The following is a 22763-nucleotide window of genomic DNA, read 5'->3' on the forward strand; positions in this document are numbered from 1 at the left end:
TTACTGTCATTGATTTTACAGTTCATGATGATGGTAAACCTGAAGTGTCTGCAAAGCTTGCACTGTTTCGCAGCATACAGAATGACATACACCGAACTAGGAGATGGGAGAAATATTCACATGGCAACATATTTTATCATATTAAAAAAATGAACAAGCCTATACTATGCTAACCAATAATTTAAGGGAATAAATAATTCAAAGGAAGGCTCTAAATGAACGAGTACTGTAAATATAAAGTAATCAGGCACGTTTGTAATTTTCTGGAGTTATTTCAAGAAAAGCTTTAATTAAATGAGTATAGTTAAGTGTCGGTTTCAGCAAAGTGAAAACAAGAAGCTGATGACAATGATACTATTAGCTTATATAAAAAATTGTGTTAGCCATTCCTCAACCCATAAAAAGCTAACGTTAGCCAGTGCGCTAGCCTAAAAATGAAACGTTAGTTGCTAGCAACATTAGCCTGACTAAGGTTAGCCTACGAGATGTTGGCAGCTCACATTTAACCGTGTCACGTACTCTGCTCTCTCCTCCTGGTCCTGCTCACAGCTGGTGATTCGTGTTCATCTGTCAGACGAGAGCTCAAAGACCATGATGGTGGACGAACGCCAAACAGTCAGACAGGTACGGCTCCTGCTGCTTGGTGTAGCCATGCAGTTAGTTTAAAAAGCAGTACAGTATGAGCACAGCGCTAGTCTCACAGTATGTCCCTGTCTTTAGGTTCTGGACAGTTTGCTGGAGAAATCTCACTGTGGCTACAGTGCGGACTGGTCACTGGTGGAAACCATCAGCGAGTTGCAGATGGGTGAGTGCACGTGCACACAGAGGCTCTTTAGTTCTGTCTGCTCATGACGTCATGTGTCAAATACTCCTGTTTCCTGAAAGCAAACACAGGGAGAGAAGTTACCCGTGACAATACTAAAAAATGATATAATAAGTTGGGCTGTTTTAATGTGCAGCACTGCTAAAAGTTCGTGTTGAGGATCCCTGATGTGTACAGACTAATGCGAATGTCTCCATTTGTATGGAGCTCCCTTCACACAGCACACAGAGAGGTTTCCACCACAAACACGTTCCAGTTCAGTCCTCCAAAATTCCAAATGCACGTCCGTCTGACAAGTGGGCCAGAAATTCAATTCAATTCAATTCAATTCAATTTTATTTATATAGCGCCAAATCACAACAAAAGTCGCCTCAAGGCGCTTTTATATTGTACAGTAGATAGCACAATAATAAATACAGAGAAAAACCCAACAATCATATGACCCCTATGAGCAAGCACTTTGGCGACAGTGGGAAGGAAAACTCCCTTTAACAGGAAGAAACCTCCGGCAGAACCAGGCTCAGGGAGGGGCGGCCATCTGCTGCGACCGGTTGGGGTGAAAGAAGGAAAACAGGATGAAAGACATGCTGTGGAAGAGAGACAGAGATTAATAACAGATATGATTCGATGCAGAGAGGTCTATTAGCACATAGTGAGTGAGAAAGGTGACTGGAAGGAAAAACTCAATGCATCATGGGAATCCCCGGCAGCCTACGTCTATTGCAGCATAACTAAGGGAGGATTCAGGGTCACCTGGTCCAGCCCTAACTATATGCTTTAGCAAAAAGGAAAGTTTTAAGCCTAATCTTGAAAGTAGAGATAGTGTCTGTCTCCGAATCCAAACTGGAAGTTGGTTCCACAGAAGAGGGGCCTGAAAACTGAAGGCTCTGCCTCCCATTCTACTTTTAAATACTCTAGGAACAACAAGTAGGCCTGCAGTGCAAGAGCGAAGTGCTCTAATAGGGTGATATGGTACTACAAGGTCATTAAGATAAGATGGGGCCTGATTATTTAAGACCTTGTATGTGAGGAGCAGGATTTTGAAATCAATTCTGGATTTAACAGGAAGCCAATGAAGGAAGCCAAAACAGGAGAAATATGCTCTCTCTTTCTAGTCCCTGTCAGTACTCTTGCTGCAGCATTTTGGATTAGCTGAAGGCTTCTCAGCGAGTTTTAGGACTTCCTGATAATAGTGAATTACAGTAGTCCAGCCTGGAAGTAATAAATGCATGAACTAGTTTTTCAGCATCACTCTGAGACAGGATATTTCTAATTTTAGAGATGTTGCGCAAATGGAAGAAAGCAGTCTTACATATTTGTTTAATATGTGCATTGAAGGACATGTCCTGGTCAAAAATGACTCAAGGTTTCTCACAGTGTTACTGGAGGCCAAGGTAATGCCATCCAGAGTAAGAATCTGCTTAGATACCATATTTCTAAGATTTTCAGGGCCGAGTACAATAACCTCAGTTTTATCTGAATTAAGAAGCAGAAAGTTAGCGGCCATCCAGGTCTTTATGTCTTTAAGACATTCCTGCAGTTTAACTAATTGGTGTGTGTTACCTGGCTTCATGGACAGATAGAGCTGCGTGTCATCTGCATAGCAGTGAAAATTTATGCTATGTCTTCTAATGATGTTGCCTAGGGAAGCATGTATAATGTAAATAGAATTGGTCCTAGCACTGAACCCTGTGGAACACCATAATTGACCTTAGTGTCTGAAGAGGACTCTCCATTTACATGTACAAACTGGAGTCTATTAGATAGATATGATACAAACCACTGCAGTGCAGTACCTGTAATACCTACAGCATGTTCTAATCGCTCTAATAGGATATTATGGTCAACAGTATCGAACGCAGCACTGAGGTCTAGCAGGACAAGCACAGAGATGAGTCCACTGTCAGAGGCCATAAGAAGATCATTTGTAACCTTCACTAAAGCTGTTTCTGTGCTGTGATGAGCTCTGAAACCTGACTGAAAGCGCTTCAAATAAGCCATTCCTCTGCAGATGATCTGTTAGCTGTTTGACAACTACTCTTTCAAGGATTTTTGATATGAAAGGAAGGTTGGAGATTGGCCTATAATTAGCTAAGACAGCTGGGTCTAGAGATGGCTTTTTAAGTAAAGGTTTAACTACAGCCAGCTTGAAGGCCTGTGGTACATAGCCGATTATTAGAGATAGGTTGATCATATTTAAGATCGAAGAATTAATTAATGGCAGGACTTCTTTGAGCAGTTTTGTAGGAATGGGGTCTAAAAGACACGTTGATGGTTTGGAGGAATTAATTATTGAAGTTAACTCAGAAAGATCAATTGGAGAAAAGAGTCTAACTTAACATCGATGGTACTAAGAGTAGCTGTAGATAATATTACATCTGTGGGATGATTAATGGTAATTTTTTCTCTAATGATAAAAATTTTATTTGTGAAGAAGTTCATGAAGTCATTACTAGTTAACGTTAAAGGGATGGTTGGCTCAGTAGAGCTCTGACTTTTGTCAGCCTGGCTACAGTGCTGAAGAGAAACCTGGGTTGTTCTTATTTTCTTCAATCAGTGACGAATAGTAAGATGTTCTGGCTTTATGGAGGGCTTTCTTATAAAGCAGCAAACTATTTCTCCAGGCTAAATGATGATCCTCTAAATTTGTGACACGCCATTTCCTCTCCAGCTTACGAGTTATCTGCTTTAGGCTACGTGTTTGAGAATTATACCACGGAGTCAGGGACTTTGGATTTGAGGCCTTAGTTTTCACAGGAGCTACAGTATCCAGAGTCGCACGTAGTGAGGAGGTAAAATTATTAACAAGATAATCGACCTCTGTTGGAGTAGCGTTCAGATAGCTGCTCTGCTCTATGTTGGTACAGGGCATTGAAGATGATAACAGTGGGTGGATTATATTCTTAAACTTAGTTACAGCACTTTCAGAAAGACATCTACTGTGATAAAGTCTACTCTCCACTGCTGTGTAATCAATTATTGTAAATGTAAATGTTATCAGGAAATGATCAGACAGCAGAGGGTTTTCAGGAAACACTGTTAAATATTCAGTTTCTATGCCATACGTTAAAACAAGATCTAGAGTGTGATTAAAGTGGTGGGTGGGTTCTTTTACATTTTGAGAGAAGCCAATTGAGTCTAGTAACAGATTAAATGCGATGTTGAGGCTGTCATTTTTAGCATCTACATGGATGTTAAAATCACCCACAATAATTATTTTATCTGAGCTGAGCACTAAATCAGATAAAAGTCTGAGAAATCAGAGAGAAACTCTGTGTAAGGCCCAGGTGGACGATAGATGATAACAAGTAAGACTGGTTTCTGAGTTTTACAGCTGGGGTGGACGAGGCTAAGCATCAGGCTTTCAAATGAATTAAAAGTCTGTCTTGGTCTTTCGTTAATTAATAGGCTGGTGTGAAAATTGCTGCCACACCGCCCCTCGGCCTGTGCTTCGGGATTTCTGGTAGTTAGAATGACTCGGGGTGTTGATTCATTTAAACTAACATACTCATCCTGCTGCAACCAGGTTTCTGTAAGGCAGAGTAAATCGATTTGTTGATCAATTATTAAGTCATGTACTAACAGAGACTTGGAGGAGAGAGACCTAATATTTAATAATCCACATTTCACTGTTTTACTCTTTGGTTCAGATGTGGATACTGTATTGTTCTTTCTTTGTGATTTTTTTATGTTTAAGTTGTTTATTGCTGGTTTTTAGTTTGTTTTTGTCTTTTGGGAGCTGACACAGTCTCAATGGAGATGGGTTTTGGGGGTAGCAGGAGGAGAGAAGCTGCAGAGAGGCGTGTAAGACTGCAACTCTGCTTCCTGGTCCCAACTCTGGATAGTCATATTTTGGGGGTTTAATGAATTTGTCCATATTTCTAGAAATGAGAGCTGCTCCATCCAAAGTGGGATGGATGCCGTCTCTCCTAACAAGACCAGGTTTCCTCCAGAAGGTTTGCCAATTATCTATGGGAAGGGAAATGGGAAGGGAGCAAAAGCGGAGCATAGAAATAAACCGCAGACATGAGCGAGACAGATAAATATGAAGGCATGCCGGCTCGGACGCCGCCCGGATCAACAAGGTCGCGTCAGGTGTTGAGGAACCAGGGCACCCTGACGACAAGTGGGCTACTGGAACAAGAAGGCATCGGTGGGCAAGAGACGAAAACAGGGCGTTGTTGGAATGCTACTACGCAAGTAACCCTGGCGGAAGGGGTTACATGAATAGGATGAGGGACCTATGGATTCTTCGATACCCAACATCCACAATGACGGCCAAACAACTAGTAGCTCAGTGTTCCAACATTCGAAAGAAGGACTGCTCTCACAGCTAGAGATTGACGAGGTACAACATAAATGCTACGGCAAGGAGGAGTCAGGACGCCAGGTCAGGGGGAGATATCATCACCCCACCCGAGATTGGGTACATAGCCCCAAGTGCGATAGGAGAAGGATCGTTGAGTGCGAGAGGAACTGACCTGAAAGATAGGATCATGGCCAAGCTTGAAACCTGGATCCCCCGTAGCCGGTTACCAAGATTACGTGAAGTACCCTCAGAAGGTCTGCTAGATGATGTTAATGCAGCACTACAGATGATACCTACAACCACGATTACGGCAGCAGTGATCAGTGAGATGCTTGGCTACAAGTTGAACAGCCACAAGGGGCAGTACCCTCCATGGAGAAGGAGGCTAGAGGGCAAGATCAAAGTAGCACGGAGGGAGGTTAGGCAACTAACGGAGTTGCAGAAAGGCGCGACAAAGAAGGTGCATAAGAAATACATTAAGCTGTCCATACCTGAGGCCTTGGAAACTGCCAAGCAAAGCCTCACAGCCTTGGCCAGCCGCTTGAGGAGGTACACCAGAGAGATAGAAGGCAGGAGAATAAACCAGCTGTTCTCCACAGAACCAGCAAAGGTGTACTCTCAGTGGCAAGGGAACAATAAGAGAACAGCACCACCAAGGCTGGAGACGGAGCAATACTGGAAGAGCATATGGGAGAAAGACACAACCCATAACGGCAATGCTCAGTGGCTAGTGGATCTGAGGGCAGACCATAGCGACCTCCCTGAACAGGGTCCAGTAACCATCACAGTGGCAGATATCCAAGAAAGGGTCTCCAGTATGAAGAGTTGGACAGCACCAGGCCCCGACATGGTTCACGCCTACTGGCTGAAGAAGCTGACTGCACTCCACGAGCATCTGGCAGCACAAATGAACCAGCTGCTAGTTAATGAGAGACACCCGGAATGGCTAACCGAAGGTTGGACGGTCCTGATCCCCAAGGACCCCAAGAAGGACCGGTCCCATCCAACTACCGACCAATAACCTGCCTCAGTACTACATGGAAGCTCCTGTCAGGCATCATATCGGCTAAGATGAACAGGCACATGGGTCAATACATGAGCGGGACACAGAAAGGATTGGCAAGAATACCAGAGGCGCAAAACACCAGCTACTGGTAGACAGAACAGTCAGCCGAGACTGCAAGACCAGACTGACCAACCTGTGCACTGCCTGGATTGATTACAAGAAGGCCTATGACTCAATGCCCCACAGCTGGATACTGGAATGCCTAGAATTGTACAAGATCAACAGGACCCTAAGAGCCTTCATCAGGAACTCAATGGGGATGTGGCGTATAACACTAGAGGCCAACCCAAGCCCATAGCACAAGTCACCATCAAGTGCGGGATCTACCAAGGAGATGCTCTGTCCCCACTGCTGTTCTGCATAGGCCTGAACCCCTCAGTGAGATCATTAACAAGACTGGCTACGGATACCGACTACGGAACGGAGCGGTTGTCAGTCACCTCCTGTACATGGATGACATCAAGTTGTATGCCAAGAGTGAACGAGACATCGATTCACTGATCCACACTACCAGGATATACAGCAATGACATTGGAATGTCGTTCGGACTGGAGAAGTGTAGTCGGATGGTAACAAAGAGAGGGAAGGTAGTCAGAACTGAGGGGATCGAACTACCAGAAGGCAACATTGCAGACATAGAGGACAGTTACAAGTACCTGGGGATCCCGCAGGCGAATGGGAACCATGAAGAGGCCGCTAGGAAAGCTGCAACCACCAAGTACCTGCAGAGGATCAGGCAAGTCCTGAGGAGTCAGCTGAACGGTAAGAACAAGATCCGGGCCATCAACACCGCACGCCTGCCCGTGATCAGGTACCCTGCTGGGGTAATAGGCTGGCCAAAGGAGGAGATAGAAGCCACTGACATAAAGACAAGAAACCTCCTTACCATGCATGGAGGGTTTCACCCCAAGTCCAGCACCCTGAGGCTGTACGCTAAGCGGAAGGAAGGGGCCGGGGACTGGTGAGTGTCAGCACCACAGTCCAGGATGAGACAAGAAACATCCACGAATACATCACGAAGATGGCCCCAACTGACAGCGTGCTCAGTGAATACCTCAGGCAGCAGAAACCCAAGAAAGAGGAGGAAGGCGAGGAACCATCATGGAAGGACAGGCCCCTGCACGGTATGTACCACCGGCAGATAGAGGAGGTGGCTGATATCCAGAAATCCTACCAGTGGCTGGACAAAGCTGGACTGAAAGACAGCACAGAGGCACTAATCATGGCAGCACAGGAACAAGCTCTGAGCACAAGATCCATAGAGGCTGGGGTCTATCACACCAGGCAAGACCCCAGGTGCAGGCTGTGTAAAGATGCCCCAGAGACAATCCAGCACATAACAGCAGGGTGCAAGATGCTAGCAGGCAAGGCATACATGGAACGCCATAACCAAGTGGCCGGCATAGTGTACAGGAACATCTGTGCGAGTATAACCTGGAAGTCCCGAGGTCAAAATGGGAGATGCCCCAAGGGTGATGGAGAATGACCGAGCTAAGATCCTGTGGGACTTCCAGATACAGACAGACAAAATGGTGGTGGCTAACCAACCGGACATAGTGGTGGTAGACAAACAGAAGAAGACGGCTGTAGTGATCGATGTAGCGGTTCGAATGACAGCAACATCAGGAAGAAGGAACACGAGAAGCTGGAGAAATACCAAGGGCTCAGAGAAGAGCTCGAGAGGATGTGGAGGGTGAAGGTAACGGTGGTCCCCGTGGTAATCGGAGCACTAGGTGCGGTGACTCCCAAGCTAGGCAAGTGGCTCCAGCAGATCCCGGGAACAACATCGGAGATCTCTGTCCAGAAGAGCGCAGTCCTGGGAACAGCTAAGATACTGCGCAGGACCCTCAAGCTCCCAGGCCTCTGGTAGAGGACCCGAGCTTGAAGGATAAACCGCCCGCAGGGGCGAGATGGGTGTTTTGTTTTTTGTTTTTTTTACATACATATATACATATACATATATACATATACATATATGTATACATGTGTGTATATATACATGTATACATATATATACATGTATATATGTATATGTGTGTATATATATGTGTATGTCACAGATGGAAAATGCAGTATGGAAGTACAGCTGCTGGCTGCAGATGACCTCATCCCTAAACACCAACTGTGTTCTGATCCACACTCAGATCTTAGCCTGAGTCATACTTTTCTAAACTGTTGCCATATTTACACATGGACACTACGTGACGTGCCTTCTTTTTGACGTCCCACGCTGCTGCACACGTACTTCCAGTCATACAGTCTTTGGGAAAACTGACTTTAGCCTTGATCCCAGTAAACATCTTCCAGGTGAAATCCTAGCCTCAGGCACTTATTTTGGGACAAAAATATGGAACATTAAAACCATGTTTTGATCAGATATGGCTAATGATCAGTGGTTGACAGATATTACGGTTCAGTCCCACCGTCACTGTCACATCTGGTTTAGCATCACTGTAGCTATGTCCGTGTTCAGTGTGAGCTCTTAGAAACTGAACCTGGTTTTATGGGTCATCAATCAACAAGAGAATTCCTTTTAAAATGCTCTTACACTGTTGTTAAATTAGTGTAACATATTTGAGTTCACCGTGTGAAGCAGACTCAGATGCTGTGCTGGGATTCGTAATCTGGTGCTACCAGACTTATTCAGTGAGTTAAACCAAACTAGTGAAGCTCAGTCTTGGTGTTTAGCTTAGATTTATAATTGTGTTTAGTGATGTTTCACCATCAGTGACAGCACAGATATTCAGCTGCAAACACACACACTTCCTTTGGGGGTTGAACTGTGTGTATATAGCACACACTGTACTACAAGCTTCAACTCAGTTTAACAGACTTTGACACACACACACACACACACACACAGTCTGTTTGTAGGTCCAGTGCAGTGATGCGTGTGATCTAACCTACATGTTCAGGGCTCTTGCTGAACTGCGGTCAGCAGTGTTATAAAAGAGAGAGGGACGTCAAAGTGTGTTTGATCACATTCAGCTGAACCTAAAGCTTCCTCGTTTACACAAATCTACCCACGTGTGTCTAAAAGCTCGGCTTACAACCACACTCTGGGGTTAGATTTAAATCAAGCTGTACTAATTAATCGAGTAAGTGATGCTTTCCACATTTATTTCCACCCACCACCCCCCTCACATACCCGCACTGCCACCAGCACCCTCCTGGGCGCCCTTTAGCAAGAAACTGATTTCCTGTTTAAGACCTGGAGCTGACGTCACTGATTTCCCCGCAGGAAATACTAGTGGCACACAATAATTATTGTTGAAGTAACAGGAAATACTATTTTCATTATTTGTGGTAGCAGTGTGAGTTTTCTCATTTCCTAATGATTTGGTAACGTCGCCTCCTGCAGAAGACAAACTGGCTCAGCTGTGTAATCATGCAGTTTCCAACAACTACTAAAACAAGATAATGGAGATAAAAAAAACTACAGCTGTGCTGCACTGGCCTGCTCTGGTTTTGCCTTAAATATACCTTTCAGTTTTCTCTTTCGCAGTTCAGTTACTCTAATACTTGGTAAAGTATAATTGTGCTGAATAATCATGATCTGAGTATCTAAATACTGTAATGCTGATTTTGATTTTAGGAAAAAGAGCCCCACATTGCAGCACCATCAAGGCTTTCCCCACCAGTATGTATGTGTGTATACATATACAATATATAGTATATGGTGGCCTCTAGGGATGGGTATTGATAAGATTTTCACGATTCCGATTCCATTTTCGATTCTGTTTAATGATTTGATTCTTTATCGATTCTTTTTAAAAAGGAGAACACTAAGGTCGATTAGCTTAGAACTTTGTTTTATATCTTCTCTTTGAACAAGATAGAAATTTAGGAGTAACATGGCCTTACAAACCCAACAGTGAGGTCTTAAGAGATCCACAGCCTACGGCTCTTCAATGGGGTGTCACAGGGTCCCCGGGAAAAAAAAATGTAAATGTGAAATAATAAAATAAATATTCTTCTGTAGCAATAACAAAGTATAACATAAATTATTCTGTAGCAATTACACAAGAATATCCAGTAATGTCCCTGCCTACAATTAAATACATTCACTTACCGAAAATCGGGGACATCTGCTGTGGCAAATGGGTGCAAGCCTTTGACCACAAACTTAGTCACTGCTCGGTGACATTCGTCTATCCTGGCCTGAAAGGAGACGCTACCGGTAGACTGCAGCGAGAACTGCCAGCCAGACTCTGTCTGTCTCATCATGGTCACCTAAATGCACAGTAATGGCAGGTTTTGTAATAAGGCAGATCGCGCTAACATAATATTCACTGTTAGCTGATTATTTACCTGCCGCATTAACGGGAGAGGACGTGCAAACGTTACCGCTGCTGCTGGGTTGAGATTCACGAGTCCGGAGCGGAATTAAAACCACAACATTCATTTAAGGTCATCGCGTGTTTTGTGAGCAAATGCTTTTGCATATTCGTAGTGTTTCCTCCTTTAAATGAAATATCTACTTTGCAAGTATTGCAAGTTGCCCCGTTGTCATCCGTTCTCGTAAAGTATAACCAAACTTTTGAGCGTTTGAGCCGCTTAGGCGCCCTGCCAGGTAAATGACGCTCCGCAACGTGGTGACGTCATTCGGGGCGACTGGAATCGATAAGGGAATCGTTTAAAAAATGGCAAACAATTCCAAGGAATTGAAACAGTGGGAACCGGTTCTCAACAAGAACCGGGTTTCGATACCCATCCCTAGTGGCCTCCCGATGAGGCCACTAGGGATGACCAATTAAACTAAGATAGCGGAGTGCATTACACAGCAGTTGTTTTGTTTGACAGCCCTATTAAAGATTAATATCAGTCTGTACATGCTTCAGATAGCTTTTCATCAAATTCTTTAATTCTCACTCGCTTTCACAACTTTGTACTTTTGTGTTACTCGCAGCAACAACTCCACCTCATTGTCAGTCCATTTAAAAAACTTGGTGCTTTTCCTCAATATTCTGCTGCGACGTTTCAAAGAGCCAGAAAGTAAATAAGCGGCAGACAGAAATGAGCCATGTAGTGTCAGTAGGAATGTGATTAGAGCAAGATTATGTGGTCCTGGAATAACAAGCTTCATCACTTTGTATTTTTTCCAAACAAATGAAACCAATTGATTTGTGCACAGCAGGAATAATCTAATGAGGATTCTTCTGCTGATTGAAGGAAAGCTGCCGTGTTCCCTGTCAACTTCACTCCACTTTAATCAGATGTTAGTATCCATAAACTGTTCAAAAGACTCACATCAAGCTTTTTTAGGTTGTTATTGTAAGAAAATAAAAAGTCTCCTATTTTGAGATTTGTAGAGATTAAACGTGGACGCGCTGAAAGCTGAACTGTATCAGGCCAGTGGTGACATTTCCAGATCTTTAGCTCTTAACATTTGACTGCTCGTGTGAAACACTTTGTGCTTTATCGTTTGCTTCATGAAAAAATGTTTGAAAGTGTTAGACCACCTGGTGGACTAGCAATGATTTTCATGCTGTGGTCTGGACTTTGACTATATGCAGAGCGGATCTTTGAGGATCACGAGAACCTCGTGGAGAACCTGCTGAACTGGACCAGAGACAGCCAGAACCGCCTGATGTTCACTGAGCGTATAGAGAAGTATGCTCTGTTCAAAAACCCCCAGGTGAGACACATGCACATGTAAAGCACCCTGCAATTATGACCCAATGTTTATAAGTTCAGGCTCTTAAGAATCTAACGCCAGAGACACGCATGACAAGCCGCTTTGTCACGCGTGTCTCTTCTTTGCCAGCTGGGTCTCATCCAGTTTGTCAGAACAGCAAGAGTTCAGCTGAGTTTTCTGTCAGAGGAGGTGGAGAAGCTTCCAGGCAAATCTTGTAAATGGTAACAGGTGATGAGCAAGCTGGAGAAGTGGCATGTTGTCCCTCACAGTGCCGCAGGACACCGCTCTCATTCATGGGGACGGATTCTTGCAAGTTGCACCAGCTTGGAGTGCCGGGTTCCCAGTGGAGTCTCAGATCTCCTCCACATGCAACATGCAGGTCACAGTGGGACTATTTTCTGAACATAAGGGTTGACCTTAACCAGAAGTTGGACAATAATGAGCCGATTGCTGCGACTTCTCGACTGAACCTTCTCTTGTAGTTCCAGCCACTGCTCCTCACCTACCCTTTGTTTCTCATGCTCACTGTCTACTGCAGAACTACTTGTTGGGGAGGAAGGAGACATGCGAGATGGCCGAGAGGAACAAGGAGGCTCTATTAGAGGTTGGTTTCTATTTTTATTTTTTTGTCCTCATCAGATTCCCTTCTGTTGGATCCTTACATGAAACACTGGCTAAACATGTAGAATGAGTGCTACACGTGCTGGTTTTAATTTCAGGCGAAAATAAAAATGGTGCTTTTTATATCAGGAGTGTTTCGGGGGCAGCTCAGTGTCTGTCCCTGAGATGGAGGGTGTCTTATGGCTGAAGGAGGATGGCAAAAAGTCCTGGAAGAAGCGCTACTTTCTGCTGAGGGCTTCAGGCATCTACTATGTTCCCAAGGGCAAGGCCAAGGTGTGTAATGGAGGCAGCACTTTGTCACATAGTCAGTGTTTGGGTGCAAAGTTGTGAGATATGTGTGTTTGTGTAGGCATCCAGAGACCTGGCTTGTTTCCTCCAGCTGGATCATGTTAATGTCTACCTTGGTCAGGACTACAAGAGCAAGTACAAGGCTCCCACAGACTATTGCATGGTGCTGAAGGTAGGCGGACATAATCTTCCACTGCCATCTAGTGGTGAAAAACTGTAGTGACGCTTGGATGGGTCTAAAACTAATAGTATCCAGTGAGATAATGCAGCGTGTGTTTTTGTAGCACCCTCAGATCCAGAAGAAGTCACAGTACATCAAATATCTCTGCTGTGATGATGTCAGAACCCTGCAGCAGTGGATCAACAGTATTCGCATCGCTAAGGTAAACGTCACGACACGGCTGCGAGTTTCACACAGTCTCCTTGTCATATTACATTACACGAGGGCTCTAATTTGAGATGATTCAGTCGTAGTATATGATGTTAGTGCGGCTCACAGACTGTGGGACACAGGACCATGCTGGTGCACCAGGAGTTTGCCAGTGTTTAGGATGCTGTTGTGTATTTAAAAACAACAACAACTCGGATCCTGTTTTTATTGTTAAATGATGTGTTTTAGCTCTAATTCTTTTCCATGGTCTAACACCCTGTACCAGCTAACTTTGCCAAACTTTAAGTTACTCAGCGCTCTAATTGCCCGTGTGCTCTTTCTCTCACCCTACCTGTTTATAAGAGTGTGTAACCTGTGACTTGACTGAAGTCCACTGTGCACAGAGCTGTGTGTGAGGCTGTGTGTGTGACAGCCCACAGATGAGATCTAATAAGCATGCCTTATATTGCCTGTTATTAGTTTACAATAAGTCATTTTCACTTATTCACCACTGATTTATGATCGGCGTGCTGTTACTGACCCCCCCAGTGTTTATTCCTGCCCCACAGTGCCTGATGCACATGGTGGGAGCGCTATGGGGATGCTGTGTACTTGCTGAAGTTGCCTCTCTTGTGTAAAGTGTCACCTGTGTATGTGTCCATCAGTACGGAAAGCAGCTGTACATCAACTTCCAGGAGGCAATGAGGAGGTCAGAGGCAGCCTATGATTGGTCCTCCCTCTCTTCGTCTTCCATCAAGTCTGGATCCAGCTCCTCCAGCCTTCCAGGTTCGTCTGCCTCCTTTGGTTGAGATCATTCACTGGCAGGTTCATAGCAGTGTGTTGTTACATATGAATGTATATCTCACCTACAGAAGAACACATTAGGGCTGAAGGAGCACTCAGAGCCCGATAAACATTGCTGTGAAAAGATCCCTGCAGCTGGATTCTTTCAAACATGAGCTCATCTTTTCTCTCACGTCAGAAAAGGCCTCCAAGTAGACACGCTAAAAGCACTGTCATCAGTTTTTCAATGTTTTGTTAACCCTCCAGAATCCCAGTCCAACCACTCGAGCCAGTCAGACAGTGGTGTATCAGAGATGACATCATCGGGCCACACCCGCTCCCAGAGTGTCGTCAGCTCCATTTTCTCTGATGCTTGGAGGAGAGGAACGCAAGGAGAGGTGCGGTCATGCTCACACAGTGTGTTCCTTCCATCATCTGTTTGCTTGTGTTCTGCCTTTGCCCATGTTTCCCCTCTGCTTTCCTACCAGTGATCAAAGATGAAGGGACGTATCCCAGTTCCACTTTGTGCAGGAGGAGGAGGGAGTGGAGGTTAGACAGGAAGTGATGTAACCGGCATGTTAACAGCTTGGCTGCAGTCTTTAAAACACTGGTTTTATTTGAAGTGACACTTGGGCTGCAGTTGTATAAAAATTGACAATCATGAGATTGAACAGCTGATTAAATCTGGTAGATGTGACAGATGTTTTCCTTTTGTGTGACCTCGACTTTAGGCCTATGGTGCTTCCTCCAGCATTTCTGTGCATTAGTTTGAAGGCCTTGAAAAGCTGTTAGTGGATCACACAGTCATACATTCAGATTAAAACCTGTGAAAATACCCCAAACAGTACGAGTCTTTAAAAAGCCCTACAGTAAAAACAAGCAAATGTAGATATTGCAGATGTATAGTTAGGATTCAGGACTTTTCGTTGGTCGTCAGAAAGCAAGTAGCTGCTAACACAAAGCTAAATCATTCAAAGTGTTGTACAAGTGTTTGCAAGTCAGGGTTTTACAAGATTTTCTTTTTGCTGCTGAGCAGCAGCCAGTGCCAGCATTTATAATTGGGCTTAATTTAGCAATAAAGATTTTTACAGAGATTTCTGTCATGTAATGTAACACGGGCTTGTTGCCATTACTGTACGTGGAGTGGTCACACTCACGGGCACGGTGACCCTGGTAAGGTTAGAGTTAGGACGATCCCGCCGGCTTGTCTCAATGGCGACATCTACATGTTGGTTTTCACCTGTTTTAAACGGCTGCAGCTGACCTGTTGGATTTCCTTCCTAACCTCGTGGTGTGAATGCCCTAACTATCAAACATTTTAATAAATGACACTGTTTAACTAAAGCTAACCAGACATATTTGAGCCCGGTTCACGATGAACGTGACATCGTTCCTTTCGTCTGTTTGAGTTTGATGCCAGATCAGAGGCCGTTAAACAAAGAGTTTATAAAGAAAGCTGGAACTAACTTAGACAGGATCTCGTGAACAGCAGCTAAACCACAAACTGCCCAAGACAAGCGTGTCAGAGGAACCTTACACCTGTCCAGAATGCCCCTCTGCACTAAAACTTTAACATAACAGTAACTTTAGAATCAGAGAAATTTTATGAATCCCAGATGGAAATTGAGTTTTCACCTAACCCTAACCCCTAATATACAACAAACACGAACAAGAACTCGTATTATAGTAATTAGTGTAGAAACAAAGTTACAAAGTTAGATAAATACTGACATAAATTGATAAATATAGAGATGTAGGAATAAAGATACATATGAATATAAAAGGACAACTTATAACATTTTATACGAGATAAAATCCGTTTGGGGGATTTAACAATAAACTATGTTGATACAACTGTAACAAATTAAAAAACTGACTTAAAAGAAACAAACAAACAAGACATATTTTCAGTTTTATTGATATAGCGTCAACTCACAACAACGAGGTGCTTTATATTGTAAAGTAAAGACCCTGCAATAATACCGAGACAATCCCAACAACCAGACAAACCCCCTATGAGCAAGCATTGGGCGACAGTGGCAAGGAAAAACTCCCTTTTCAAAGGAACAAACCAGACAGGAAAAGGAACACTGTGGAGGAGAATGTTAATAATGATTAAATATAAACTGGTGTATAAACACATAATTTAATAACAAACAAATTTAATACCTTTGTATGGAAAATATAAGGCATGTTAAGACCTCACAATTTGAATTTGTAATGACTCTTCAGTAAATGTTTCTGTGGGTGTTCTCTGCACTCGTTTGATGTCTCGCTTTCTTGTGGATTTTTTAATTTTTAGAGTCGGGTGCCTTAACCTTTGGTCATTTTTTCTTTTTTTTCCTCCTTCCCTTCACCACATCTTTATCCTGCATCCCACTTCCCGCTCTGATCTCTGTCTCTGCAGATGATGAAGATCGACCCGATCAGTAGACCCATCCCTGTGCAGATACCCAGCCTCTCCCCCCAGCCACTCCCTCTCTCTCAGCCTCAGACTCCACCATCCCGGAGCAGCTTCACTGACAGCCTCGTCCCATCTGAGGATTCCTCCCCGTCACCGCCGTCGCCTCCTGCACTGCCCCCTGTAGCGAGTGTGGCCCATCAGCCGGCACCTCCCGCCTCATACGTGAAGTACAGCACGCTAGCTCGCCTGCAGAGCCAGAACCAATCCAGAACACAGCAGGCGGGTGCCCCCCCACCCTCACTTTCCAACTACAACACCCTTCCAGCTGCCTACAGCACCTCCCCTCAGCTACCACCATCTCCTCCCCCTCCTCCTCCACCCACGGCACCAGCTCCGGGCTCAGCCATGGCAGCGTTGAAATTTGGCCCTCCAAGCCCATCGGCTCTTCCACCACCACCCCCACTGGAGGAGGAGCTGACACAGGAGCCCTCCTATCTCCCACCCCCTCCTCACCCTGAGAGCCTGGATGCCAATGGGTTGCCACCTCCACCACCTCCAGAGCCCATCCCTAACTCATGCACTCAACTCTCCAACACAGGCCTCCAACAGTTCCTGGCACAGAAGTTTCCCAACATGGTGTATGACTTCAGCCCAGCAGTTCCTGAGGATAACTCTCCCCCACCTCCTCCTCCGCCTCCCACTGAGCTGTCTCCTCCAGCCTCCCTGCAAGGTCTCCGACCTCTGTCACCTAATGCACCACCTCCTGCACCTCCCAAAACCTTCACTGGAGGATTTCCCCCTCTCACTGCTCCCAAACCCTCAGGCCCCTCTTCCCTTCCCATCGCGCTCTCACCTGTGTCTCCAACACAGCCACAAGTTGGACACGGATCATTTAAAAAGCAGCAGAGTTTCTCCACAGGACACTCCCCAAATCAGCCACCTCCCACTCTGCCAAAGCAGCACAGCCTTTCCTCCAAAAATCTCGCCATGTCTCCCTCTTCCACCTCCTCTTCTGTCTCCATTGCAGCTGCTACCTCCTCTTTGGTCAAACAGATCGTCAATCAGTTCCCAGGAAACTCTGCCCCTAACTCCAACATGGAGGGATCCAAGATCGCTGCCCCTCTGTCTCCTCCAGCAGTTAAGGCCAAACCAAAGTGGCAACCTGGCAGTGTCGTGGCTCCACAGTCCCCAGAGTTTCCTCCACCTCCTCCCGACAGCTCCCTGGGAGAGTTCCCTCCTCCTCCCTCTTCTTCTTCGTCCTCCAAGACAAGTTCACCGATAAAGAAGTCGCCTTCCTCCTCGTCCACAGGATCCTCCAAAAGGGGCCCTCCACCTACCCCTCAGAGAGCCTCCTCTATCCGCTCCAGTTCATCAGGAGAGACCCAGGAGGAGAGGCCCAAGACGGTTGAGAGCCTGGTTAGCAAATTTGGCCAAGCTCCTCAAATGGGCACCTCGTCGAGCTCCTCGTCAGCGACAGGGTCGCCTTCTAAAGACTCTTCCTCGCTTCCTGCTCCGCTACCCAAACCAGGGAAATTGAATCTGGCGAACCTGCCGCTGGCGCTCCAGGGACTACAGACCGGGCAGCACCACCAGCCATCTGATTTTCAATGTCCTCTGCCCCCACCTCCTCCTTCCCAGCCTCCTCACCTCGATTCATCCCCAGACTACTTCCCACCTCCCCCCAGTGACTCTGAGCTCTTTCCTCCTCCTCCTCCTCCTTCCCACCCATCAGATTTCCACCACCCCCCAAAAGTGGCAGTGGTAAACCCCCAGCCCCAGATGCAGTTACACCAACAGCCGGCAACCTCCTCCCTATCCTCGTCATCATGGAAACAAGGGTCACTGAAAAAGGGGGCGGTCCTTCCTCCAACACTGAACCGGCGAACGAGCAACACGGCCCAGTACGATCATACAACTTCAATGCCCCTCTCACCACCACCTCTCTCTCAGACCCCACCCCCATCACTGTCTTCTTATTCCTCCTCACCTGTTCCCCCCACCTCCCCCAAATCAGTTGCTCCAGGCTCCCTGGCACTAAAATCTCACTTCCTGGAAGACCTAAACAGAACCCTTAAGAGGAAGTCTGTGTCTCGCCACGGCTCGCTTACCTCCTCCCACCTCATCTCCTCCTCCAAGATGGAGCTTGTGGGCACCATGGACGACATGGCACTCCTTCCCCCTCCTCCACCTGAGCTCCTGCAGCAACAGCAGCAGCAGGGAGTCCGAGGACACTCTCAGACTTTATCTCGCCACCACACACACTCCCACTCCGCCAAACACACCAACATCTCAGGCTATGCAACACTGCGGCGAGGCCCGCCTCCTGCTCCGCCGAAACGGGACCAAAGCACCAAACTGACCAGTGAGTGGTAGGGGAAGGAGGACCCTGTGGGTGGAGCTTAAAGAACTGAACTCACCAATTCGGTGTAGTTGTTCCTGAAGAGAAAAAATAATTAATGTTTCTCTCTCCTTGTCTGTCTCTCTCCATCCTAAACCATCCACCCTTGGACTCTGAGAAAGTAGCAAGTGTCCTACTCTTAATCTCAGACCCTGATTGTTAATATTAACCTCATTACTCTTATCATTAACAATACAAGTTTAATCCAATAAGTATGAAATATGTATATATCTGTATACAAGCAAAGCAGAAAAGTCACCTATCGAGCTTTTTTCACAATGTCTGTGCAGCTTTGCATTGAAACACGACAAGAGACAAAGACTTTAACGGCAACAGAGACCTTTTGCTGCAAAACAACAGGTACTGCATGGAGCCATGGCAGTAATGTTACTGATTAAGGGAAGGAGGGAATAATTGAAGGACGGCACGGTGTGTAAATGTGTATTGTGAACTGAGGGGGGGGAGGGTGAGGAAGGCGGGGAGCCCTTAGAGGGAGGTTTGCCATTTATTTCCAACTGTTTTTGTGTGTGTTTTTATATAAGATTATTTAATACTGGAAAGATATTGTTGTTATAGTTATTTTAAGATTTTAAGAAGTGTCCAAAGCGAATAAGTTTGACTGGAGATGAGTCTGCCTTCTTCTCTAAAGATCTGGGCTGCCAAAACTATTATACAGCCAGTTCCACTGGGTTTATATTTGGGTCATTTCTAAATAAGTCTCTTTTTTTCACTCTTAGCCTCTTAACAAACCACCAAGTAACCAGCAAACCATTTAGGGTTAGATTGCATTTCAGACAGATGTTAAACAAGCCGAGTTTGAGGAACCAGAAGATGCTACTTTTGATATCAAGTCCCTCCATGGAAAGGAGCAGATGTGAGGTTAATGTTACACAGGTTCACTGGTGACCTGGTGCATGTTAAGAGATTAAGAGCTTTGTGGCTGATTGGTTGCTGACTCCCAGGGGGTAAAACCAATTGGTTGAATATCTGCTGATTGAAAACATGTTCAGGTAGACATTCAACTAGGGATGCTGGGCACAGACGATACACAAATTAGGACTGAAATTATGTCACACAAGTATATTTGCGCCAGTTGTTTTCTCGTCTTTCCTCTGTAGAGGCCATCAGGATAGACCTGGACTTCTTCTCTCACAGCTGTCTGAATTTAAGTGTTATGATGAGTCAGGTTTAATTCTCTGAGCTCAGCTTTAGTGCTCCAATATCAAACCTGTCCTTTTAATGACAGACATAATCACTACATTGTTTAAACAGAAACTGTGTCATTAGTGAGTGATAGCTAGAAGGCTTGGGTGGTATTCCCCCCACCCTGTCACAGCAGATGGTGGGCCTCCCTCAATGTTGTAGAGCTCTTCCTGTTAAAAGGAAGTTCATCCTCCCCGCTGTCACCACACTGTCCTCACAGAATATCATCACACTGTAACGTCTTTGCCCGTACTAGTACAAGGCACTCAGCCACTCGTTTTGGGTCCTATTGAATAAACAGTTAAGTTCATTATGTAAATCCTTGTCATGCTGTGTTTATCAGGTATACTTGTAACTGACAAGTCATTAGCCAAAGAGCCTTTCACAGTCAGACCTGCCTCTCTTTCATCAAATGTGCTAATATCGCAGCTTCAAAATGGGAACTGAGAAACCAGTGGGTGACATCACGGTGGCTCCGTTCGTCTTTTATACTGTCTGAGTGGAACGATAAGCTGAGCTCAGCGAGCTGTGAAATCTGGCAAATGCAAATAGTAAACAAAGTGTAACTCGTTCCACTGATAAAGGTGAGCCAGCTAACACAGACAGCTGTGCGTACCATTAGCTGTAGTAAGTTGTAGCTAAAGAGGGTAACACTTTGATCTAGAGTGGTCAGTGGGTGTGTTAGCAGCAATATGTGGAAGAATGTAGTGTTGTTGGGGGGTTAAATGGAAATTAAAATGTAGACTGATGCAGCAATCTCAAAGTAAGAAAACCACCCAGCGTGTGGCTAATGTTTGATGTGCTAGCACTAGGTGATGCTAGCCTTCCATGTCTGAGTGAAATTTACAAGATACTTTCCCACTGTGCAAGCTGGGGTCAGGGTAGGGGCGGAGATGCAGACAAAGTTTTTGTACATAGAAAAAACTCCTAACATGAAATAACCTGGTAAAATATGAGAAAAATACTGCCCAAGCCTAATAGCAATGAAAGAAGACTGTTGGAGTGTGTGTTGTTTTAACTATTATTCAGTCACTTTGTTAGTTAGTGAAAGTGTGTTACCACTGAAGTAATTAAACACTAAAGGATATGCTGGGAACAAGTGCCTGAAAAGCAACATTCTCAAACTGTTAAAAGCATTGTGTTTACATCACACCCTGACCACCCTAAAGCCGGGAGTCATATGATCTGTGACATACTCTCTAGCATCGTTGTGTGACGATGTAGCCAAAAAACACTCATCTGGAAAAACCGTAGGACGAGCTTTTATGGGGGCAACAACTAGATAGGATGACCGAGAGTAGCATAGCTCTGTTGGCCTTAATGTCCCATTACTGGAACATGCTTTTGAAAATAACAACAGCTTCTATTAGGACAGGTTCAGGTGCAATTAACTCATAGAGCCATTAAATGCACAATTTCACTTTTCTATTACTTTTGCACCCCCTGGTGGTGTTTTTTTGTTTGTTTTTAAGAGTGGATGGGGCTTCAGTCAACTGCAAGCATTTTGAGCCCTGTTTAAACAGTAACACTGTTCACACTGAGCTCTGAAACATCCACATCTTACCCTGATGTTAACCTTTGGAGTTGAAATATCTATCAGATTAAGGTGACAGCTCTGTGAACTGTTTACCTACAAGATTCACTGGTTGCAGGATCCCACCCACATGTTGTTAAACATTTAGGGTTAACGTTTGGTTAAAATAATATTTTTTGATCTGTGGGAAATCATTGTGGATATTTTTCAGCACTGCCTGACACGAGGAAAGAGCACCCTGTTAAAAAAATACACTTCTCTGGTGCTAAGAGGCATTTTTAAGGACTCTAAAAGCAATGGCATATAGGAAGGAGTGGATACAACCCATGACACTGTCAGTCAGCTATCGTAGTTAGCCTGTATAAGTCAGTACATAAAATCACACATGAATGATTCTGTTTTAGCAACATGTCTTCTGATACTAGTCAGAGGGTACATGTGGTTAGAGTAGCCAGCAGGACTTTTCAGGTCAGTCGAGTAGTTAGTCTGCTGCTCCATCCCTCCATTCTTATAGTTACTGAAACTTGCTCTGTCATTTTTGATAAAGTTTTTAAATCCATTTTCTGATCATTCTTTTTTCTAAGTATTTTATGTGCCGTTTAACCTCACTCTGTCTGTACCTTCCTGTTTTTAATCCTGCCTGATAAAAATCCTCTGCATGACATGTCACCACCACTGCAGCAGCACAGATGCCAAAAATATAATATTCCTGCCCCAGTTTGGCAATCATCTCCGCTATCAGTTGTTTTTTCCCCCTCCGGTTTGTAATTATGGTGAGAAAATGGTTTAAGTTCGTTTTAACATTACAACCGCCTGTTTTGTGATATTGTTGGGGAGGTTGGAGGGATTCACCTGAGAGAAATACTTCCTATAACACGCTACCCTGCTGGAAAGTACTCACTCGGTGTATTTCAACGACACTCGAGATATAGTTTGACGCTGATTGATGTCTTAAAAATGTCTTGCTCAAGGACACCCAGCAGAGCACATGGCTGTTTGGTGTCACAACTGCTGTTGCATTTAAAATAAAGGAGAAATAATTCAAACGTGTGCAGATCTGAACGTTTGTACACAGGTCTGTAAGCCGTGTTAGTGTGTGGACCCTAGAGCCATGTTGTGAACATGCCTGTTAGAGGGTAAACTGATGCACAAAATGCACACAGTGATGTATGCTTAGATAGAGTATGTGATATTACATTTACGTTGTAGTCTTTGTTTATAAAAGATCCACAAAATGAGTCGATCAAAACCGACAACCAAAGCAAAAAGTGTAGTTTGTCTTGAACAGGGGTGGGTAGCTCCAGGCCTCGAGTGCCGGTGTCCTGC

At 44.9% G+C, this 22763-nt stretch overlaps 1 protein-coding gene across 5 annotated transcripts in view; it reads left to right on the forward strand.

The window, feature by feature from the left end:
• LOC116314047 (ras-associated and pleckstrin homology domains-containing protein 1-like) overlaps positions 1-22483 on the forward strand; it is an 84898-nt gene extending 62415 nt beyond the window's left edge. For all 5 annotated transcript variants that reach the window (XM_039600075.1, XM_039600077.1, XM_039600076.1 and 2 more), the window contains 10 exons: positions 550-624; positions 721-805; positions 11715-11836; positions 12375-12440; positions 12587-12730; positions 12807-12917; positions 13030-13128; positions 13781-13901; positions 14166-14296; positions 16306-22483. In XM_039600075.1, the coding sequence (XP_039456009.1) occupies positions 550-624; positions 721-805; positions 11715-11836; positions 12375-12440; positions 12587-12730; positions 12807-12917; positions 13030-13128; positions 13781-13901; positions 14166-14296; positions 16306-18675 (3324 nt within the window). In that variant the 3' untranslated portion in view covers positions 18676-22483. The remainder of the gene's footprint in view (positions 1-549; positions 625-720; positions 806-11714; positions 11837-12374; positions 12441-12586; positions 12731-12806; positions 12918-13029; positions 13129-13780; positions 13902-14165; positions 14297-16305) is intronic.
• Positions 22484-22763: the final 280 nt, after the last annotated feature.

The sequence above is a fragment of the Oreochromis aureus genome, linkage group 16, assembly GCF_013358895.1.
Source record: "Oreochromis aureus strain Israel breed Guangdong linkage group 16, ZZ_aureus, whole genome shotgun sequence".
Lineage (NCBI taxonomy): Eukaryota > Metazoa > Chordata > Actinopteri > Cichliformes > Cichlidae > Oreochromis > Oreochromis aureus.